This window comes from Eriocheir sinensis, unplaced genomic scaffold (assembly GCF_024679095.1).
Source record: "Eriocheir sinensis breed Jianghai 21 unplaced genomic scaffold, ASM2467909v1 Scaffold1367, whole genome shotgun sequence".
In the NCBI taxonomy this organism is placed as follows: Eukaryota; Metazoa; Arthropoda; class Malacostraca; order Decapoda; family Varunidae; genus Eriocheir; species Eriocheir sinensis.
In genome coordinates, this window is record NW_026110703.1 from 63435 (window position 1) to 82075 (window position 18641).

The 18641-nt window shown below is 43.4% G+C and overlaps 1 protein-coding gene across 1 annotated transcript; it reads right to left on the reverse strand.

Moving 5' to 3' along the window:
* Window positions 1-4677: 4677 nt before the first annotated feature.
* On the reverse strand, window positions 4678-13503 carry LOC126989893 (glutamate receptor ionotropic, NMDA 3A-like). The gene is made up of 4 exons (XM_050848512.1): window positions 12579-13503; window positions 9822-10122; window positions 7746-7892; window positions 4678-4900 (listed from the first exon to the last, which is right to left on the reverse strand). Exons 1-4 carry the CDS (start codon window positions 13001-13003, stop codon window positions 4706-4708), a joined length of 1068 nt encoding a protein of 355 aa, XP_050704469.1. The 5' UTR covers window positions 13004-13503; the 3' UTR covers window positions 4678-4705.
* Window positions 13504-18641: the final 5138 nt, after the last annotated feature.

Consider the following 18641-nt stretch of genomic DNA (forward strand, 5'->3'; position numbering starts at 1 on the left):
GATTCAAAACACTTGTCTAATCTGTTCTTGAAGGCCGTAACTGTTGTACTATCAACGACATCACAGGGTAGAGAGTTCCAAACATTAACAACTCGTTTGAAGAAGAAGTGCTTAGCTTCGTGCGACGATAATCTTTTACCACTTATCTTCAAATTGTGATTTCTTCTTGTTCTATTTGATCGATCCATTGTAAAGTAATCTTCCGCATTAATATCACTGAATCCTTTGAACATTTTAAACACTTCTATTAGATCGCCTCGCATTCTTCGTTTTGATAGGCTGAATAAATTTACTTCTTTAAGCCTTTGTTCATATGACAAATTTCTCAACCTAGGAATCATCTTTGTTACTCTTCGTTGGACCCGTTCCAACTTTTCTATGTCTTTTCTGTAGTAGGGAGACCAAAACTGTACACAGTACCTTAGACGGGGTCGAACCAACGAATTATACAGTTTTAATATTACTTTTTTGGATTTATTATTAAAGACTCGTCCGATGAAGCCAACCAATTTGTTTGCAGTTTTAACTACCTCTGAACAATGCTGACCGGGCTTTAAATCGCTTGATATAGTGATTCCAAGATCCTTTTCCTTACTTACTGCAGAAAGTTGTTGGCCATTCATTTCGTACCGAACGCGATTGTTATTTTTTCCGATGTGCAACACTTTATATTTGTCAACGTTAAATTTCATTTGCCATTGATTGGCCCAACGTGCGAGTCGATCTAGATCTGATTGTAAAGTATCTTCGTCGAGTGTCGCAGTTACTTTACTAGCAATTTTTGTGTCATCAGCAAATTTTGATACTTTGCAAGTGAGCCCATCATCGATATCATTAACATAAATTAAGAAGAGCATGGGGCCAAGCACTGATCCTTGAGGTACGCCGCTTTTGACATCGAGCCAATTAGATGTAACACCGTTTAGAACTACTCTCTGTTTCCGCTCAGAGAGCCAGTCCGCAAACCAATTGTGAACGTTACCCGAGATACCGTGCGCCAGTAGTTTGCTGAGCAATCGTTGGTGGGGGACCTTATCAAATGCCTTTTGAAAATCCAGATATATGATATCTACTGATCTGCTTTCATCGAACACCTCAAAAATATAGTGAAAATAATCAAGTAAGTTAGTCAAACACGAACGTTTACTACGGAAGCCATGTTGCGAATTATTTATCATATTATTTTCTTTGAAGAATTTCACCATATTGTCGCGAATGATAGTCTCCATTAACTTACAAACAATAGATGTCAGGCTAATTGGTCGATAGTTTCCTGGATGAAACTTGTCCCCCTTTTTGAAAATTGGTGTGACGAGAGAGAGAGAGAGAAATTCAGTTTTCAGTTTTATACATAATGAAAAATTCCCTTCTTGTATATGACTGCTCTCGACACATTAGTGGGATGAACAGGAGCAGCAGCAACAGGAGGAGGAGGAGGAGGAGGAGGAGGAGGAGGAGGGGGAGGAGTTCCAGGAAATTAGATACCCCAAAGAGGAGTGCATAGACAATGAGGTAAGAGGGGGAAGTAGAAAAAAATAACGACAGAGAAAATAAATGATAGAGTAGTTAAGCGAAGAGGGAAAAAATGTATAGGATAGATTAGATAAAAGGAAGTGGAAAGGGAAGGAGGGATAAGCATAAGGTAGATAAGTAGATAGATAGACAGAGTGTGAGTTAAGAGTGCGTATGAGTGGGTGAAAAACAGAGTGATAGACAGAAAGGCAGTCAGACAGAAAGGGACAATGATGGAACCCTCTAAAAAAGAACATAAAAGATAGACGTATAAGAAAATCTGTCTGCTTTCTGCGGCCCATGTGTAAAATCTTATTATCCACGTGTCGATTATGTTTCCCCTGTGTGTGTGTGTGTGTGTGTGTGTGTGTGTGTGTGTGTGTGTGTGTGTGTGTTGTGATGTCTTGCGTCGGAAGCTTGATAACACTTTGTTCTGTATCTCTTGTTTGCTTCTTCACCAAAAATCCAAAGCAAGATTGACAGATGCAGCCAGATAGCTCAAGTGTAATAGACAGACGGATAATACATCCAATCATGATGATAAACATAATCATACAAATAGACTGAGACCTACCTAGGGAAACAAAATTGCAATGGCAGGTACAACAGACAGACAGGTCAAGGCAAATAGATATACAGATAATGTAATGCTTGAAGGCACGGTTAAATAGGGAGGAAAAACAGACAGAAAAACAGAAAACACTGTTTCCCATCCCCCTCAACGCAGTACCTCTCGTTAGGTCTTCCCGGGCAACAAAGCTCAACTCCATTCTGTTTCCCAAACTTTGTCCCAGAGTAAACATGTCAGCACTTTAATCCTCGCTGCTTGACAAGATTTTACTCGGTTTTAGCATCGGATCCTACCTGCCGTCTATCGGAGCAAAGCCGTGAGGCATTTTTCTTTGGTGGCTCCAGTCGCCGCGACAGGCACTCTTTGGGAGGATGGCCTAGTTACCCTTTTGCTGCCGCGCTCACGAGGAACACTATGGCGAGGTTGTGGATTCACAGAAGTGGCCTCAAGGATGTTCCTAGATCGTACTTCTCCCCGAATTTCGTTTGGGGATGTTTTTTGTCTTGGAACAATTGGAGAGTGGCGTCTTGTTATGGTTTACAAGTGCTGCTACTTTGCCATTGTTGGCTCTGTTATGGTTTGATGCAATATTTATCTTCCTGGTTTGCATTTGAGGTAATAGCATCAATGTTTTGTTAATAGATGTTTTTGCCTTTCTACCGAGAAGAAAATATAAATTACAAACGCATGACCTCCATGGGTATATTATTTCGTGGGTACCATTATAGAAGCATACATTGATGAATAATCGTTCGCCTTTGCTTGGTATTTTTTTCCTTTTTGTGTGTCCTTCGGATATATAGAAATAAATAACGAGGGTACTTCCTTTATTTATTATTTATTATTTCGTGATTTGATTTGTCACAAATTTGAACAAATTAACTAAGAAAATACAAGCGTGGAACACAGTCTCGTTCACTGCTTTGCCACTTGGACAAAATAGTTAAACCTAATAAACACCCAGGAGCTAGATGTTGAGTTTGCAGTAAACTAGTAAAGTCGAGGAGTAGAAGTTAAAGTAATGTTTACATGGCAGAGTCGCGGCAGTAGGTCAGTAGTTTCTGCAGGAGACTGTTTGGGAGAAGTGAACCAGTAGGTCAGGAGGGTTTTGGCAATAGACAAAAGGCAGGAATGAGTCCACCGATGACGTAATGAACGCCTGGAGAATTCTGAGTTCCGAGAATGGGCTGGGAATCCACTGAGCATCGTAAGGTGGCACCACAGAGACAGGAAGCGAGACAAGGAGGCTGGCACTGAGCAGGGCGGCGGTGGCATCGTCTGGAGGCAGCCAAGCGTGTCTCCTTCCTTCCTCACTGTGATGCGGACTGTGACGATGTGTTGAAGAGATGGCAAGGCTCTCTCTCTCTCTCTCTCTCTCTCTCTCTCTCTCTCTCTCTCTCTCTCTCTCTCTCTCTCTCTCTCTCTCTCTCTCTCTCTCTCTCTCTCTCTCTCTCTCTCTCTCTCTCTCTCTCTCTCTCTCTCTCTCTCTCTCTCTCTCTCTCTCTCTCTCTCTCTCTCTCTCTCTCTCTCTCTCTCTCTCTCTCTCTCTCTCTCTCTCTCTCTCTCTCTCTCTCTCTCTCTCTATCTCTCTCTCTCTCTCTCTCTCTCTCTCTCTCTCTCTCTCTCTCTCTCTCTCTCTCTCTCTCTCTCTCTCTCTCTCTCTCTCTCTCTCTCTCTCTCTCTCTCTCTCTCTCTGTGCCCTTTGTACTTTGGTACCTTTTTCATGAATTTGTCCTAAGCTTAGTACACAGTTTTTTTTTGTGTGTAAGAGGGGAAGTTTTCTTCACACTTTGCTGTTTTTGTTTACTGTTATTTGGAAAGTTTTTCCCTCTATATAAAGTAATTACAGTCATTTATTGCTCACTATTTTTGTGTAAAGTGGAACTTTCTGTACTAGCCGTTTGTTTTCTATAGAGGGGATTAAAATGTGGTTCATATTCAGGAAATAATATGTCTGTGTGCGTGCACGCCCTTTAGATAGATAAATAGATAGATGGATAGTAAACGAGAAACTGTAAATTTGTGCTCCAAGAAAAATCAGATAAGTGACATTTTAATGCAAGCTATATAGTTCCTTTTTCTGTATCGGAGCGTAGCCTGAGAGTAATTAACTGAGATAATAATTTCCATGAAAAGATTTGCCTACATTAGCTGATTAACTTTTTTCAAATTCGTTTAATGAATCCTTCAACTTTTTTTTCTCTCTATAACGTAACAAAGTGGGCGACTGAAAATGTATATGAATGATTAATCTATGAGTAATGTATAAGATGCTTTACACCTTGTTTTAGTTCAACGATACAGAATGCAGTTCGAATACTGGGTAAAAAGGGATCGAAAGAACACTTACCTGTTAGATGAGAGGATGGATATGCAGCGGATGAAGTTCGGACGCAAACACTATATGTATTATAACGAACCAAGGAAAGAAGTGGAAATGAACATTCACCTGATGGAGGATAGGATGAATATAATAGAGAAAAGATAATCTTTCCAATAGTATAAGGGACATGATGACTCTTGAATAGGGAGGAAAGGGAGATGTGATGAAAAAGTGATGAAGTAAAAGTGCCAACAAGATATGGAACGAAAGAACAGGTGGAAGGAAAGTTAGGGTTGTACTTACTTGGTGGAGGAGAGAATGGAGATGGAGGAGAAAAAGTAAGGGTCTGAGAAGTCGAGGTGTCTGGCGCGCTGGGCGGTGACGGAGAGCGGCGCGAAGGACAGGTCTGCAGAGCCATCTAGGAGGTCCCCGACGATGCCAGTCCAGCCGGAGGTGCGCGGCGCCCCGAAGGTGCGGTCCATTACGAGGTACACCTGAGGGATGGATCAAGAGGGGCTGCAGGAACGCTTGGGACTTATAGATAAGGGAATTTTTTTTTTTTTTAAGTATTGGAGACAAAGCATGAGCTAAATAAAAAAATGCCCAGAAAACATTGATCATATGAAGAAAGTATGTACAGAATAGGAAGGGATACTTAGAACTAGCATGTAAAAGAAGTCCCACTAATTATTGGAAAAAGGTGGAATGAGGCTTTTCAAATAAGAAGAAAACTAATTTGTTGTGGGATAAGGATTGAGTAACACCCAGATTTTCTTTTTAATAGATGAATTACTAATAAGAAAGATGCAAATGGACATTTGAAATTTGCAAGTGATAAAAAAAAAAACGTAAGTTTGAATATGATAATTAAAGGGAAAGGATTAGATGTGAAAAAGATAAATAGCTGTATTTTTTCTTCTGGGATTTTGCTGCGCACTTTTAACCTTTTTACATTTCACTGTCAAGCTCTGAATTTTCTTCTTTTTTATATCTTTTTTTTTACCCTCTATCTTTTTTTTTTTACCTCTGTCATGCGTCGACTTCTCCCTTTTAGCTCGAAATTAAAGTACTGCGGAGGGCACAAAAAATGGACACAGGGCTTCCAAAAATAAAAGAAAAAACGCACACGGCTCAGATTCAGTGAAGTGTGAGTGACAGGAGTGAGTGTCCCGCAGCGTATGGAGGCGGGGGCGTGTTTTTCAGCTCAGCCCCTCATCCTCACCCTCTACCCTGCCTCCACACCCTCAGCCCCATCCGTACCTTCAGTCCCTTCTCTCGTTCCTCTATCTGCGCCTCCCTTTACTTGCTTCATCCCATGTCACCACTTTATCCTTCCTTTTTCTCAGTCTGATGCCGTTAAGCGTCGGGTTTGTCTTTCGTAGTTCGCGCTTTTTTTATTTAATTTACTTCAACGCTTCATCTTCTTAACCATTTACCCTAAAGCAATTTTGTATTTAATAGCTAGATCTTTTTTTATCATTTTTTTTGTACCGATCTTCAGCAGTACACTCTTATGCCACCTTGTCCTCAAAACTGTGTAATAATGTATTGTTTCATGCAAGACAATAATCTTTAATTTTCTGTTTTTAGTTTTCCCAGAAAGTTGCAAAGTTATTATACAACTCTGCCCATATATGTAGCTTATACCCTCTGCCCTCTTGCTGTAATAAATGCTTGTAGACTTTTTTTTATTACGTCGGATATAAGCCAAAAACACGCTTCCTTTTCATTGTTTCACCTCCGCACGTAGTGGCAAAGTCATTCAACATTTTCAACACACTTGCACAAAGCCATACCACTCCCACCCTCGTCCCCATTCACGCGCTTCCTCCTGCCTCTCTCCTCCCACCGCGCCTCCCTGTGTTTGCCTCGCCTTGCCCTCCGCACCTGGGATTTCTCACAGTAAAGTGGAGATATGCGGCGCCACGCTGATGCTCGGTGCATTTTCCGTCGCTGCTCTCCTGCCATTGTTTTCCTCCTGCCTACAAGGGTTCCTGCTTTGCGTCGGTTCGGGTTGCTGTTCGTGCGGTTTTGCCCATCTTTGTCTGGTGTGGCCTTGGGAATGTCGTGTGTGTGAGTGTGTGTGTGTGTGTGTGTGTGTGTGTGTGAGAGAGAGAGAGAGAGAGAGAGAGAGAGAGAGAGAGAGAGAGTTTGTGTGTGTGCTGGTGAATACGCGACAGGGGAAGGAATTTAATCTTTTCTTATCATCTTCATTATTTTTTTCGATATAGTAAAATAAATGGTCCATTTCCCATAGAGTTTATTCGATTATATGTTTATCGGGGTAGTGTTCTTTCATGGTACAGCTATACTTGTGATCCTTATTTCGATTTTGCTAGTTATTTGATGGCTTTCTGCTATGGGAGCTAATTAAATATTTGTTTCGATCTCCGTAGAGTTGCACATACGATTTTTTTTTTATAGGTCAGAACTTATTTTTTGGAGTACATAACATGACATTTATTTTGACTGTCAGCCTGCTTTGTGTTTATTGAAGCGTTTCACTGTCTAAATCTATACTCATTCACTCGCTTTTCCGTTTAGCCTCACTGTTTCTACGCCCATTGTTCTCTGTTCCCTGTCCTTCATGACAACCACAGTCCACAGAGCGTGACGCCCCTCCGTCTGTTGTCCTTTCTCTCCTCTGACCTCGACTCTGAATGCTATACTGATTATCCAGGTTCCTTCCTTACTCCGATCTCCATTTCCCGTTTCCTTACCCCTGCCTCTCTTCCTTCCTTCTTCCTTTTCCTTAATGCCTTCTTCCTTCCACCCATCCATTCTTTCCTTACTCCTCTTCCATTTCCCTTGCACTTGCGTTGCTTCGTTTCTTCTTCTTCCTTTACGTCTCCTTTCTTCCATCTAACCTTTCTTACTTTTCTCTTTTCCTTTCGTCTTCCCTGGGCTGTCGTTTCATTCCTTCGTATGATTCTTTCTTTTCGCTTCCTTCTATCTTTTTTCCTTTCCTCTGTTGTCTTTCCTTTCCTCTCCATTTCCCTTTACTTAGTTTGTCTCCTCATTACATCTTCCTCTATTCTCCGAACTTCCTTTTGCCTCCTGCCATCCTTCCTTTTTTTACCTTTTTTCTGTTTCATTTTCCTTTTTTACTTACCTTGCTTCACCTACCACTCTCTTTCCTTGCCCATCTGCAGCTCTTTAGTAATTTTACCCTTCCCTCTCTTTCCTTGCTCTCTACATTTCCACTCTTGAGTCTCCCCTTCCATTCATTCATATTTTGTCCCCTTCCATTTCCCCCGTTCACTATTCTTCCCTTTCATTTTCCTTACCCCCACTTCATTCACCATCCTTCACCTCGCTCTTCTCCATGTCCCCTCTCACCTGGAGCTCAATTTCAAGGTCGGTGGCCACGTTAATCATGAGGTCGACAGAGAGGCCGCTGCAGCAGACCACTTCGTAGCCCCTTGAGGCGTTCACGACCTCTCTTTCCATGTCGGCGAAGGTTGCCGCCACTTCCGGCGAGAAAACCTGCAGGAGACACAGAAGGGAAGGGAAGGGACGGTTGAGAGATGCAGGTTTTGGTTGGAAAGTTTGTTTTAGCTACTCCTGGCAGTATGGAAGGGATTCAAGGGAGGGTGGTTGATATTTGTTGACTTGCAGTAAAGGGACCGTTTCAGACAGAGCCAAGAGAAGGGAAAGGAAAAGATGCGGATTCTGTTTTGTCATTTTCAGACACACGTGAAGGGAATAAAGGGACGTTGAGAGATGTAGACTTAGGTTAGAGTATTAGCCTCAGGGACACAAAAGTATTGGAAGTGAGCGTTAATAATATTGATACTACTACTACTACTACTACTACTACTACTACTACTACTACTACTACTACTAACTACTACTACTACTACTAATAATAATAATAATAATAATAATGATAATAATAATGTTGTGGAAGAATTTGTTGGTGTTACGAAATTTATAAATAATGTGTCATAACATTAACCTGAAACGACAACGCGAAAATATTTTTTGTATGTTCGAGAGAGAGAGAGAGAGAGAGAGAGAGAGATTTTATGCGTGTGTGTGTGTGTGTGTGTGTGTGTGTGTGTGTGTGTGTGTGTGTGTGTGTGTGTGTGTGTGTTCGTACACCTACCTTTTTTCCCTTGCGAAACTCATTAAAGTCTTTCCTTCCGTGTCTTTCTTTCCCTCTCTTAATCCTGCCCGGCATCCTCTGTCCTCCATTTACATTACCTCCCCTCTCATCCTCTCCCTCCCCTACTACCTTACGACCCCCTTTCCTATTGGTTGTCCCCTCTTTCCTACTGCTACCTACTCCTCTCCGTCCACTTTACTTCTACCACTATTTTGTCCTCTTACTTATTTGACTCTTCTCCATAACCTTGCCTTTTTCATGCTTTCCTGTATCTTCTGTTTCTCTTTTCTATTTTCCCTTACACACACTCCTTGCAACTCATTTTTTTACCTACCAGCCGTTTACGTACATTCTCTCTTTCTTTGCTAACACCCTTTGCCTTCTTTTCCCTCCGTTTTTCCCCATGCATTCCTTCGTTTCCTTCACCCTCATTCTGTGCCTTCCTTTCTTCCACCCTTCCAGACTTTCTCAGACATTCTCTCTTTTTTTAAACCCTCATATCGTGCCCTCATTCCACCTTCCTCTCCAACCTTTCCCAAACATTCCTTCCTCTATCCATATCTCGTGCCTTCCCTTCCTTCCTGCACCCTGCTGCATGCATCCCTTCCCTTACGTTTGGCCTCACACAGTCGTCAGGGGTGCAGGCAACTTTCATCGGTTAAGCTGCTTGTCTCATCACTGTATCATCATCGTTTCGTGCGTTGCAAAAAATATAACAGTAGCATGGTATCTATTTTGGGGGAGAAACAATATCATATGCTATACTGTGGGAGTGAGAGCGATCAGTACTCTACAATTAAGTTGCTCGGAGCGTAATTACATTTTGGTTTATTCGCGTGAATCTATTTGAGACAATAACAGAGGAGGCGTTCCTAATGGTTCCTCGGTGCCTCGTAGGATTGCACGAGCTGCAGAGGTAGCTTATGAATCTCCATGGTGCTGTTACTAGACCTTCCTCCTCGCGAAGTGCAGCAGCATAAGCTACTTAATTATTAATCTAATCTTTGTAAATATGTTTAGTCACCACCTTTTATAACTGTTTATGTCATCGTTTAAGATTTTGTGTGACATGTATCAATTTTGTGACGTGTTTTACTTTAATCAAATAGCCTTTGATAAATGACTCACTTTTCAGATATTCATATATCATAAGACTGTGAAATTCTCAGTGTAAAGTAAAAATAAATAAGAGCGGAGGAGACAAACAAGGCACCCAAATGGGACCCAGGAATATATACAAGCAAAAATAAGAGAATGGTGGCAGAGCTAGACACAAGTGATAACCTCAAACACTTTCGAAGACTCACCCTGAGGCAGACGACGCCTAGGAGGCAGGTGGCGTTCTCGATGAGGGAGGAGGTCATGACGAAGGGCGGGGCTTCGGCCAGCGCCACCCGCAGCCTCTTGTTCTGCTCGGAGACGCCCTTGTACCCTCGTCCGGGCCAGAAAATAGCATTAATTTGCACCTCCGACCCGTTAATGTACCCAACCCGCTTCCACTGGGTACTTGCACCCGTTTTCACCAGATTCTCGACGTGGAAAAAGGGAGTCACACCCGGTAACGATCTCTGAGATATTCTGCTTGATTCTAGCTTCTCTTTGAGTTGTCTGAAAGCGGAAAAAATAAAACATGTAGCATTATTCAACAGTACATACCACACGCATTAGTGTTTTTTCTTCACAACATCTGTAGCTTCATAACTCGAGTATACAAAACCTTTTAACTTATCTCTGAGTTGTTTGTAAGAGGAGAAAAAGAAACACATGTAGCAATACCCATCAAATTATATACCCCCACTAGCAAGGAATCCCTCTATAATCCCTTTGTCCTCAAAATCTATCTCTTAACTTTCAAACCATAGCATTACCACTAAAAGTTAGATCCATAATCCCTCACAGGCACACTTACTTAGCTCACAATCCTTTGCTCGCCTAAAAACACGGCAAATTAATGAAAATCACGTTCCCCTCAATCGCATTTTCCTTACGCTGAGTTCCCCACCATCGCCTTTCATCTCGCGCTACCCTGCCCATCACTCTCCATCACCGCCACACTCGCTCGGTACTCAAAGCTTTCCCTGTCCAACACCAACATCGTAAGTTACCATAAAGAACAATCTAAGGGCGCGCATTTACTCAGAGTGCCGCATCATCGCCCTACATCACCTTCCAAACATCGATTCCCGCAGCACACACAACGCTTTCCCGCCTCCCCATCTCACCCACTCCCCGCGGGTCTCCAAGTTCTCGTTAACACCCTTGCTCTCTTTGCCTCTCGCTTTCCCTTCTTCTCTACCGTCATCGATTCTTTTTCGCTCCCTTTCCTTTTACCACCCATTCTTTTTTTTTCTCTCTTTCCCTTTCTTTCCTTTCCTTTCTTCACTATTTTGTCGTATTATTTTCTCTATGGTCTCTTGTTCTTTTGTCTTCCTCCCCTTCTCTTTCTGCACTGTCTTTCTTTCGTCCATTTTCCTTTCTCCATCCTCTCTCTCTCTCTCTCTCTCTCTCTCTCTCTCTCTCTCTCTCTCTCTCTCTCTCTCTCTCTCTCTCTCTCTCTCTCTCTCTCTCTCTCTCTCTCTCTCTCTCTCTCTCTCTCTCTCTCTCTCTCTCTCTCTCTCTCTCTCTCTCTCTCTCTCTCTCTCTCTCTCTCTCTCTCTCTCGTTTTTCGTGTTCCTGTTCTTGATTTTGTTCTTGTTCTTGTTTCCTTGATCTTGTTCATCATGTTCGTCTTTTTGTTGTTGATGTTGCTGTTTTTTTATCTTCTTCTTCTTCTTCTTCTTCTTCTTCTTCTTCTTCTTCTTCTTCTTCTTCTTCTTCTTCTTCTTCTTCTTCTTCTTCTTCTTCTTCTTCTTCTTCTTCTTCTTCTTCTTCTTCTTCTTCTTCTTCTTCTTCTTCTCCTTCTTCTTCTTCTTCTTCTTCTTCTTCTTCTGCTTCTTCTTTGCTTGTGTCTTCTATCTTCGCACACACACAATCTCGCACCAAGACGGAGGAGTCGCTGAAGGGGAGTTCTTCGCGTCTCTCCTGCCCGCAGTCCGCTCGTGCGTTCAGGACACCTTCAGATCGATCCGAAGTCGGAGAATTGGGAACGCTTGGTTATAAAAGTATTAATTCAAATCAGGAATTTTCTAAAACTCACTTTTACGATATTTTCATTCAAGATTCAGTCGCCCCCTCAAATGCATGAAGACGCCCACCCGCATCTTCCCCAAACTCACTCTTTCACACACACACACACACACACTGATGAATTTTTAAAAAGTTTCTAAGGGATTTGATTGAACTGGAGTATTTGTGGGAAAGATTTAGTGAGGGAGTTTTAAGTGGAAGTGAAGGACGAGGGAAGAGGCAAATGATGAAGAGAAAAAAAATTATTATTGAAACTGCACGGAAAATGGAGAAGAGAGAGCCGATAAGAGTAACGATTTGGTAGTAGTAGTAGTAGTAGTAGTAGTAGTAGCAGTAGTAGTAGTAGTAGTAGTAGCTGCAAAAATTGAAGTATTATAGTCAGTGACAGCAGTAATTAGTTAAAGTAGTGTTTATGATGGTGGTGGAATTAGTTTTCGAAGTTCATCACGTGTTTCATCTTATGCCAATATTGATGGCTTTTATGATAATAAATCACCCACAGAGCTCTCGTCTACGTATCTTCTTTCATATGATTTCGTTTCACATTCAAAGTAAGGATATATTTCTATAGACTTATATCGTACATTTGAGGATCAGTTATTCACCAGCAGGAGCAGCAGCAGGAGGCGACGTCGAAGTCATATGAAGGCTGCTGCGGGAGATGTGTGGTAGTGTTAGAAGCCTTGACAAGCCTTTCCCTTCCTCTCCCTCCTCCTCTGAGACGCCGGGAACTCCATGCGGTCCTCGTGTTAAGTCATCCATCACAGATATCGACAGGCCGCGTTGTATTGGTTTTCGCCTCACCCATTGAGTCCTCCACCCAACACCCACTTCCCTATCCCTCTGTCTTCCTCACTATAAATTTGTCTATTTATTCATTTCATCTATTTATGTATCTATTTATCTATCTAACAGAACAGTGCAGGACCTTTACTCACCTGTGTATTTCAAACTGACTCGTGGACAGATTCCTGTAAGGCACTTGACACTGTGTAGGCGCTGACGGCGACAGCACGGCTGGCGACGTCATGTTAGTTTCTTTGAAAAACTCCGATATCACAGATATTGACGACTTAACAAAGTTTACAAGTAACTGTCTTTGGGGGGTTCGTAAATAGTCTGGGCGAAGACTGAGGAGGCCTGGACGCAGGGATTCCGAGAGGTTGCCGGGGAGGGGGATGTCGAGCAAGATCCAAATGTACTCCCCGTTGAACATGTCCAGGTCCTCGCCGTGGCTGAACACCACTTTCACGAAGTTGACTGTGCCGGAGACGAAGATGAGTCTTCGCACCGTGTGCAGGATCCCGCTCAGCCGGTTCTGGAAGTGGTGTCTCGGGAGGTTGGCGGAGAGGGAGAGGCCCATCGTGTCGTGCTTGCCGTCCCTGTTGGCAATGTGGGCCACCTGGAGGGCCTGAGGCGACTCGTCATGGATGAGGATCGGCTGATTCCAATCGAGGGCTGAGATGAATGACGTGGCGGCTCCCCACAGGTCAGACAGGCGCGGATTGGCCACCACCAGGTCAGGCAGGAGGCCCTGTGGGGAGGAGAGACAAGCATTCAAATTATGGCACTTCTTGGAGCCTCGGTAAATCAAAACTTTGTGCTGAAGAATGCACTATTCATCATAAAAATGAGTTTTCTTTGGCAGTATGTGAAGCTTTAGGATGGCGTCTCACGCTTTATCTGTCAGAGAAAGATGTTTTAAGAATCTGAGACAGTTCGGCTGTAAATTAGATTCTTTTGGATGGTTTTAAATAGTTTTAATTCGTGCATTAAGGACTCGGAAAAGAGAGAAAATCATTTATAGCCAATTTCATTTTATCAGAGTAAGCTAAAGAGAAAATAGTTGTCTTCTCCAACACAATAATAATATTAGGAAAAGGTAAAGGAGTCGCTGTCAGGCTTAATCTGTTCCATTTTGAGATAAGTCAGTGAACAGGACGTCTTTTTTACTTTCGCTCTTTTCCATGTTGTTATTCAAGAACTTATAGAAATACCTTCGTTCTTTCATCTCTTTAAGTACATAACTCTGGAACAGGCTCTCTCTCTGTCTGTATTTCCTCTTTCCTACGACTAACTGATATCACCATTTTGTATAGAACTACTAATGCATTCCTTTTGCAGGAGCAGTATTTATTTGGGGTTTATCTGTATTTTACCCTGTAGCTCCCTCTCCTTTGTTGTGAAAATATAACTGAGAATAAAATGTAGAACAGCGATATCTCTTAAATGATACAGACGTGAAACTGGGAGTCGGTAATTCCTGTGATACAATCCAGAAAAATGAGTAATACAGGTTATGCAGCAATGCGGTGCACTACTGGTGATTGTTATGCGGCAATGTGTGGCATAGACGACACAGAATAATTCACCTCTGTGTTTTGCGCAGTATGGAATTAGTAACTTTTTCGGAGATCTCACATGCTGGTCGTGGTGGTCAGGGTGGCGATTGTTTTGGGGTCTGGGGATTAGGTCAGACGGCGCGAAGCTCACCAAACTGTTCATCGTTCCTTTTGGATTGGTTGATATATGGGTACCTAGGGATACCTGGAAAAGGTAAACTGTGGGAGTCCGGATGTCACGCTAGCCAACCGTCCCAAGGTATTGAGTTCCTACCCACCACAGGCTCAAGGGCAAATGTGTCGGAGATGAGCTCCGAGTCCAAAAGTAGTTTTAACGTATGCTCCCATTATTAAAAACTATTATTATGATTTTACTTTTCCTTGCGTAATGAGTTGCATTTTTCAGTGATTTCATAAGCTTTGACTGTGTTCAGTAATTATTACTTATAAGGGCTTCTGTGTGTGTGTCAATGACAAAGACACAACTTCTTGAACCTTCTGTCGGAATGTTTGCAACGCGACGCGACTTGTGTTATTATTTCCAGGACTCTTTGATGTGTCTGCTGCCCAGTGGCGCTGACACAGATACTTGAAGCACTTGAAATTTTTGGTTGTGGATGTCCCCCCCCCCCCCCCTCCCCCTATCAACGTGCCCTGGGCGAGGCTTATTGTTTCAGGCGCTGCGACACGCGCCGCACGGGCTCGCGTCATTGCCGGATGTCAACGTTTTATTGAATAAGTTTTGATTGATTGCCGCCGAGCCCTTGTGCTCCAAGCGTAATGATTAATCCCAAAACTTTTTCTTTACTCTTTTTCCATATCGCGTATGAAGTTGACGTTAGAATTTCAGTAAAAAAAAATATGCATTTTTTTTTATCAAAGGATTTTCATAACCCACCCAAAATAATGCTAAAAGAATTTTGAAAATCCCTCAGAATATTTCTCGAGATGGTAGAGAAATTTGTTTGGAGGTTCATTACTGATCCGAGACGGTGTGTTGCAGGCTGCGGCGGGAGGGGGCGTGTCGCGGCCCTGGCGGGGTTGGGGGTGGGTTGCCTGTGTGTCGGCGGAAGGACTTAAAGCAGAACTGGCCCGAGGGTGAGGGACGTGTGTATAAACATGTGGGCAAACAAACAAAATATGTGTTATGTCACAGTAAGTCTTCATTCGCCGCGGCGGCAATTGTCATTACTGGGAGATTAACTGCTGCCGAGTTTCACTAATTACATTAACTGAGGGAGGGGCAGAATTTTTTTGTTCAGATTATCTAGCCCTGGCTGTCTCAATTTTAACTTAAATACTTATTTTTCCTTCACCATAATGGATTTTTTTTGTTCTTATATTTAAATATATGAAAGTGTAACGAAGAAAAAAAGAACAAAACAAATGCGACGTGCGGGCGTCAGTGAACACGACAGGGCAACAGGGCAAGGCAAGGCAGGACAGGACAAGGCAGGGCAGCAGGGAAGGTCAAGATAGTGCAGGACAAAGCAGGGCAGCAGGGCAGGGCAGAGCAGGGTAGGGCAAGACAAAGCAGGGCAGCAGGGCAGGTCAGGACAAAGCAGGGCAGCAGGGCAGGGCAGGGCAGGGTAGGGCAGGACAAAGCAGGGCAGCAGGGCAGGTCAGGGCAGGGTAGGGCAAGACAAAGCTGGGCAGCAGGGCAGGGCAGGACAAAACAGGGCAGCAGGACAGGGCAGGGCAGGGTAGGGCAGGAAAAAGCAGGGCAGCAGGGCAGGTCAGGACAAAGCAGGGCAGCAGGGCAGTGCAGGGCAGGGTAGGGCAGGACAAAGCAGGGCAGCAGGGCAGGGCAGGGCAGGTCAGGACAAAGAAGGGCAGCAGGGCAGGGCAGGGCAGGGTAGGGCAGGGTAGGGCAGGACAAAGCAGGGCAGCAGGGCAGGGCAGGGCAGGGGAGGGTAGGGCAGGACAAAGCAGGGCAGCAGGGGAGGGCATAACAAAGCAGGGCAGCAGGGAGGGGCATAACAAAGCAGGGCAGCAGGGAGGGGCATAACAAAGCAGGGCAGCAGGGCAGGGATTGTCTGGGAACTTCGCCGTGAGTGAGTGGTAGACGTATACACTTCGCCATATCAAATAAACTGGACAGCAAGCCTTTTTTTGGACAGCGTATAACAGGAATAAAGTACAACAATAATATTAAAAGTCTGGAAAAGGAGTGGAGACTAACCAGCGAGTGAGGGAGTAGATATGAAAGAGATTATAAAAAAAAGACCGTTGGAAAAGGTAACCACGCAACCCTCATCTGAAGTGAACTGAAGTGAAAACCGTGCATCGTATTTTTGGGACGTCCTGCATGGTGAGGCGAAGGAGATGCGTCGCAGCGAGGGTGGCGATGAGGAAGGAGGAAAGGGAGGGGAAGGGAGGGGGGGAAGAAGTGGAGGGAGGGGCGGCAGTCGTTCCTCCCTGCACTGTGAATGCCTGTCTTCCTCTTCTGCTCCGTCTCCCTTAACTGATAAATAATTTCACATATCTAATAGAGGCACAATCGGCATTTATGGATTTCAATACATTTCGTTCCCTTTTCCGTTCTTGGGTGAAAAGTAAATAATGTATAGATGGCTTTGCTGATGAGTGGATGTTTTTTTATGTTCTTGATTTGGAGAATAATGTCCACCTAACGCCCATTATTAAAGAAGAGCAGTCGCCATTTGTGGAACTCAACACAATTCAGTCGATTTTTTGACATTTATTTTCACGTAATAAAGTTTACAGCATGATCACCACCCTGCTTACGCTTGCATGTGTGTTAGTATGTTGTTACTTATCCATCACACCCTCTGCATCTGCTCCTTTTGCTCACCATCCTCAGATTTTCATATAAACGATTGTTGACTTTTGCATCATGACTCATTAATGCTGTTCCTGGAATGTCAATTATTACCTTAACGATGGTCCTTAATTCAAACACAGCTCAATCCACAAGCTCCATTTTACCCTTATTTACTCATCTGCTCGTTCTTCACCATGTCCTCTTTCTTCCTCTGCATTAGACTCTCTCCTTCTATGTATTTCCTCTTTTCAACGTTCTGCCGCCGGTTAATCCCTCATTTATCTAATCCACCTTCTCCTGCGTCTTATACTTTTCCTCCTTATCCATTAAACTCGCGGTCTCCCACTTACTCCATATACCTGCCTTTTTGCCACCGTTCATGTACCCCTCCAACTCCTTTTTACTCCTCCTCCTCGTCCTCTTCCGTGTCTTCCATAACACCCTTTGCCTCTCATATACTCCTTCTTCCTCGACTGTTTGTAATATTCACTAATCCATCTCCTTCACCACCTCCTCCTCTTCCTCCTTCATTATGCCCTCAACCTCTCATTTACTCTCATGCTTTTCCTTATTATTACTATCCTTCACACTCTCTCTCTCTTTCAAGTACTCCTCTTTCTCTTTTGGACAATTACACTCTTGATCCGTTTTTTTCTGTTCCTCACCTTTTTCGTAGCTTTCGACCTCCTCCTCCTCCTCCTCCTCCTCCTCCAATTCCTCCTCCATCCTCCTCTACCATCTTCTCCAATAAAATCCGCAACACTTGCCTCCAGCCTACGCCTTTTGCTGTCGGCAGGAAATAAGAGACACCGACACGTTAGACGGTTAGAGTGTTGTATTATCCGTCGAGTGAGTCTGTAATATTTCCAGCGTCGACGTAGGAGGTAATATTCCTCTTGTCATGCGAGTAAAGTTTAATGTTTCCGGGAATGTCACTGATCGGTCTTCGCCTCAGTGCGGGCGTCCGGGAGACCAAAACTAATGTCTTGTGAATCTCCAGGACCCTGTTTACTCCATCCTTCTTCCATGACTCCTCAGCTCCTTCTACCTCTTCCACCTCTTCTCCTCCTATCTCTTACTTGCCGAAGTCTTCTCACCTCCCTCTTCGCTCTCTCACTCCCTCGCTCACATGCCGTCGGAGAGATACGAAAATAGACAGAAAGACATACTAAATGAACAGGTATCTGTGGGAGAGGGTAGGTGAGAGGAGGTGTGTGCGGATTACTCGAGCAGAATCGGCTCCGTAACACGATTTTAAAGGCCTGCACCTTTCTTGCACTGGCTGTTCATTGTGTGGCAGTTTTCTTTTTCTTTTATATGAGTTTGTTGTAGATTTGTCATGATATACGTTCGACGAGGTACACATTTGCTTTGACAAACGCACATATTACACATTTTCTTACTCTTTCTTAGATTATAAAGCTATAGTAGGTAGGGTCATCAGGGAAACTATTCATCGGAATATTTAGCACGTTTTGCCTTCCTGTCGCTTCGGCCAAATAATTTACTCACTTGCCAATACTACTACATTTGTTTGGGGAAATGCGTCGCTTTTATCTATACGTTTTGTGGTAGTGCTGCCTTTAGATCTATATTATCTCTAAATGCGCATAATAATAGTTAATACCTGACTTATGTATTTGCTTGTAATGCCCCTCCAAAATAGTAGTCCCATAAATACTTCTGGTTAGTGCGCCTTCATTTATCTATAATTCACCAGAGTAAAGGGAGGTGCAACAAGATATGTTTTTTTTTTGTGTGTGTATAATTTACCACGGCCTGATAGCGAGTTGGACTCGTAATCGCCAGCAGGTACCCTCCCGACATGAGCAAGTACTCTTTTAATGTCGATCTATGGGTATTGCCAGAACTTC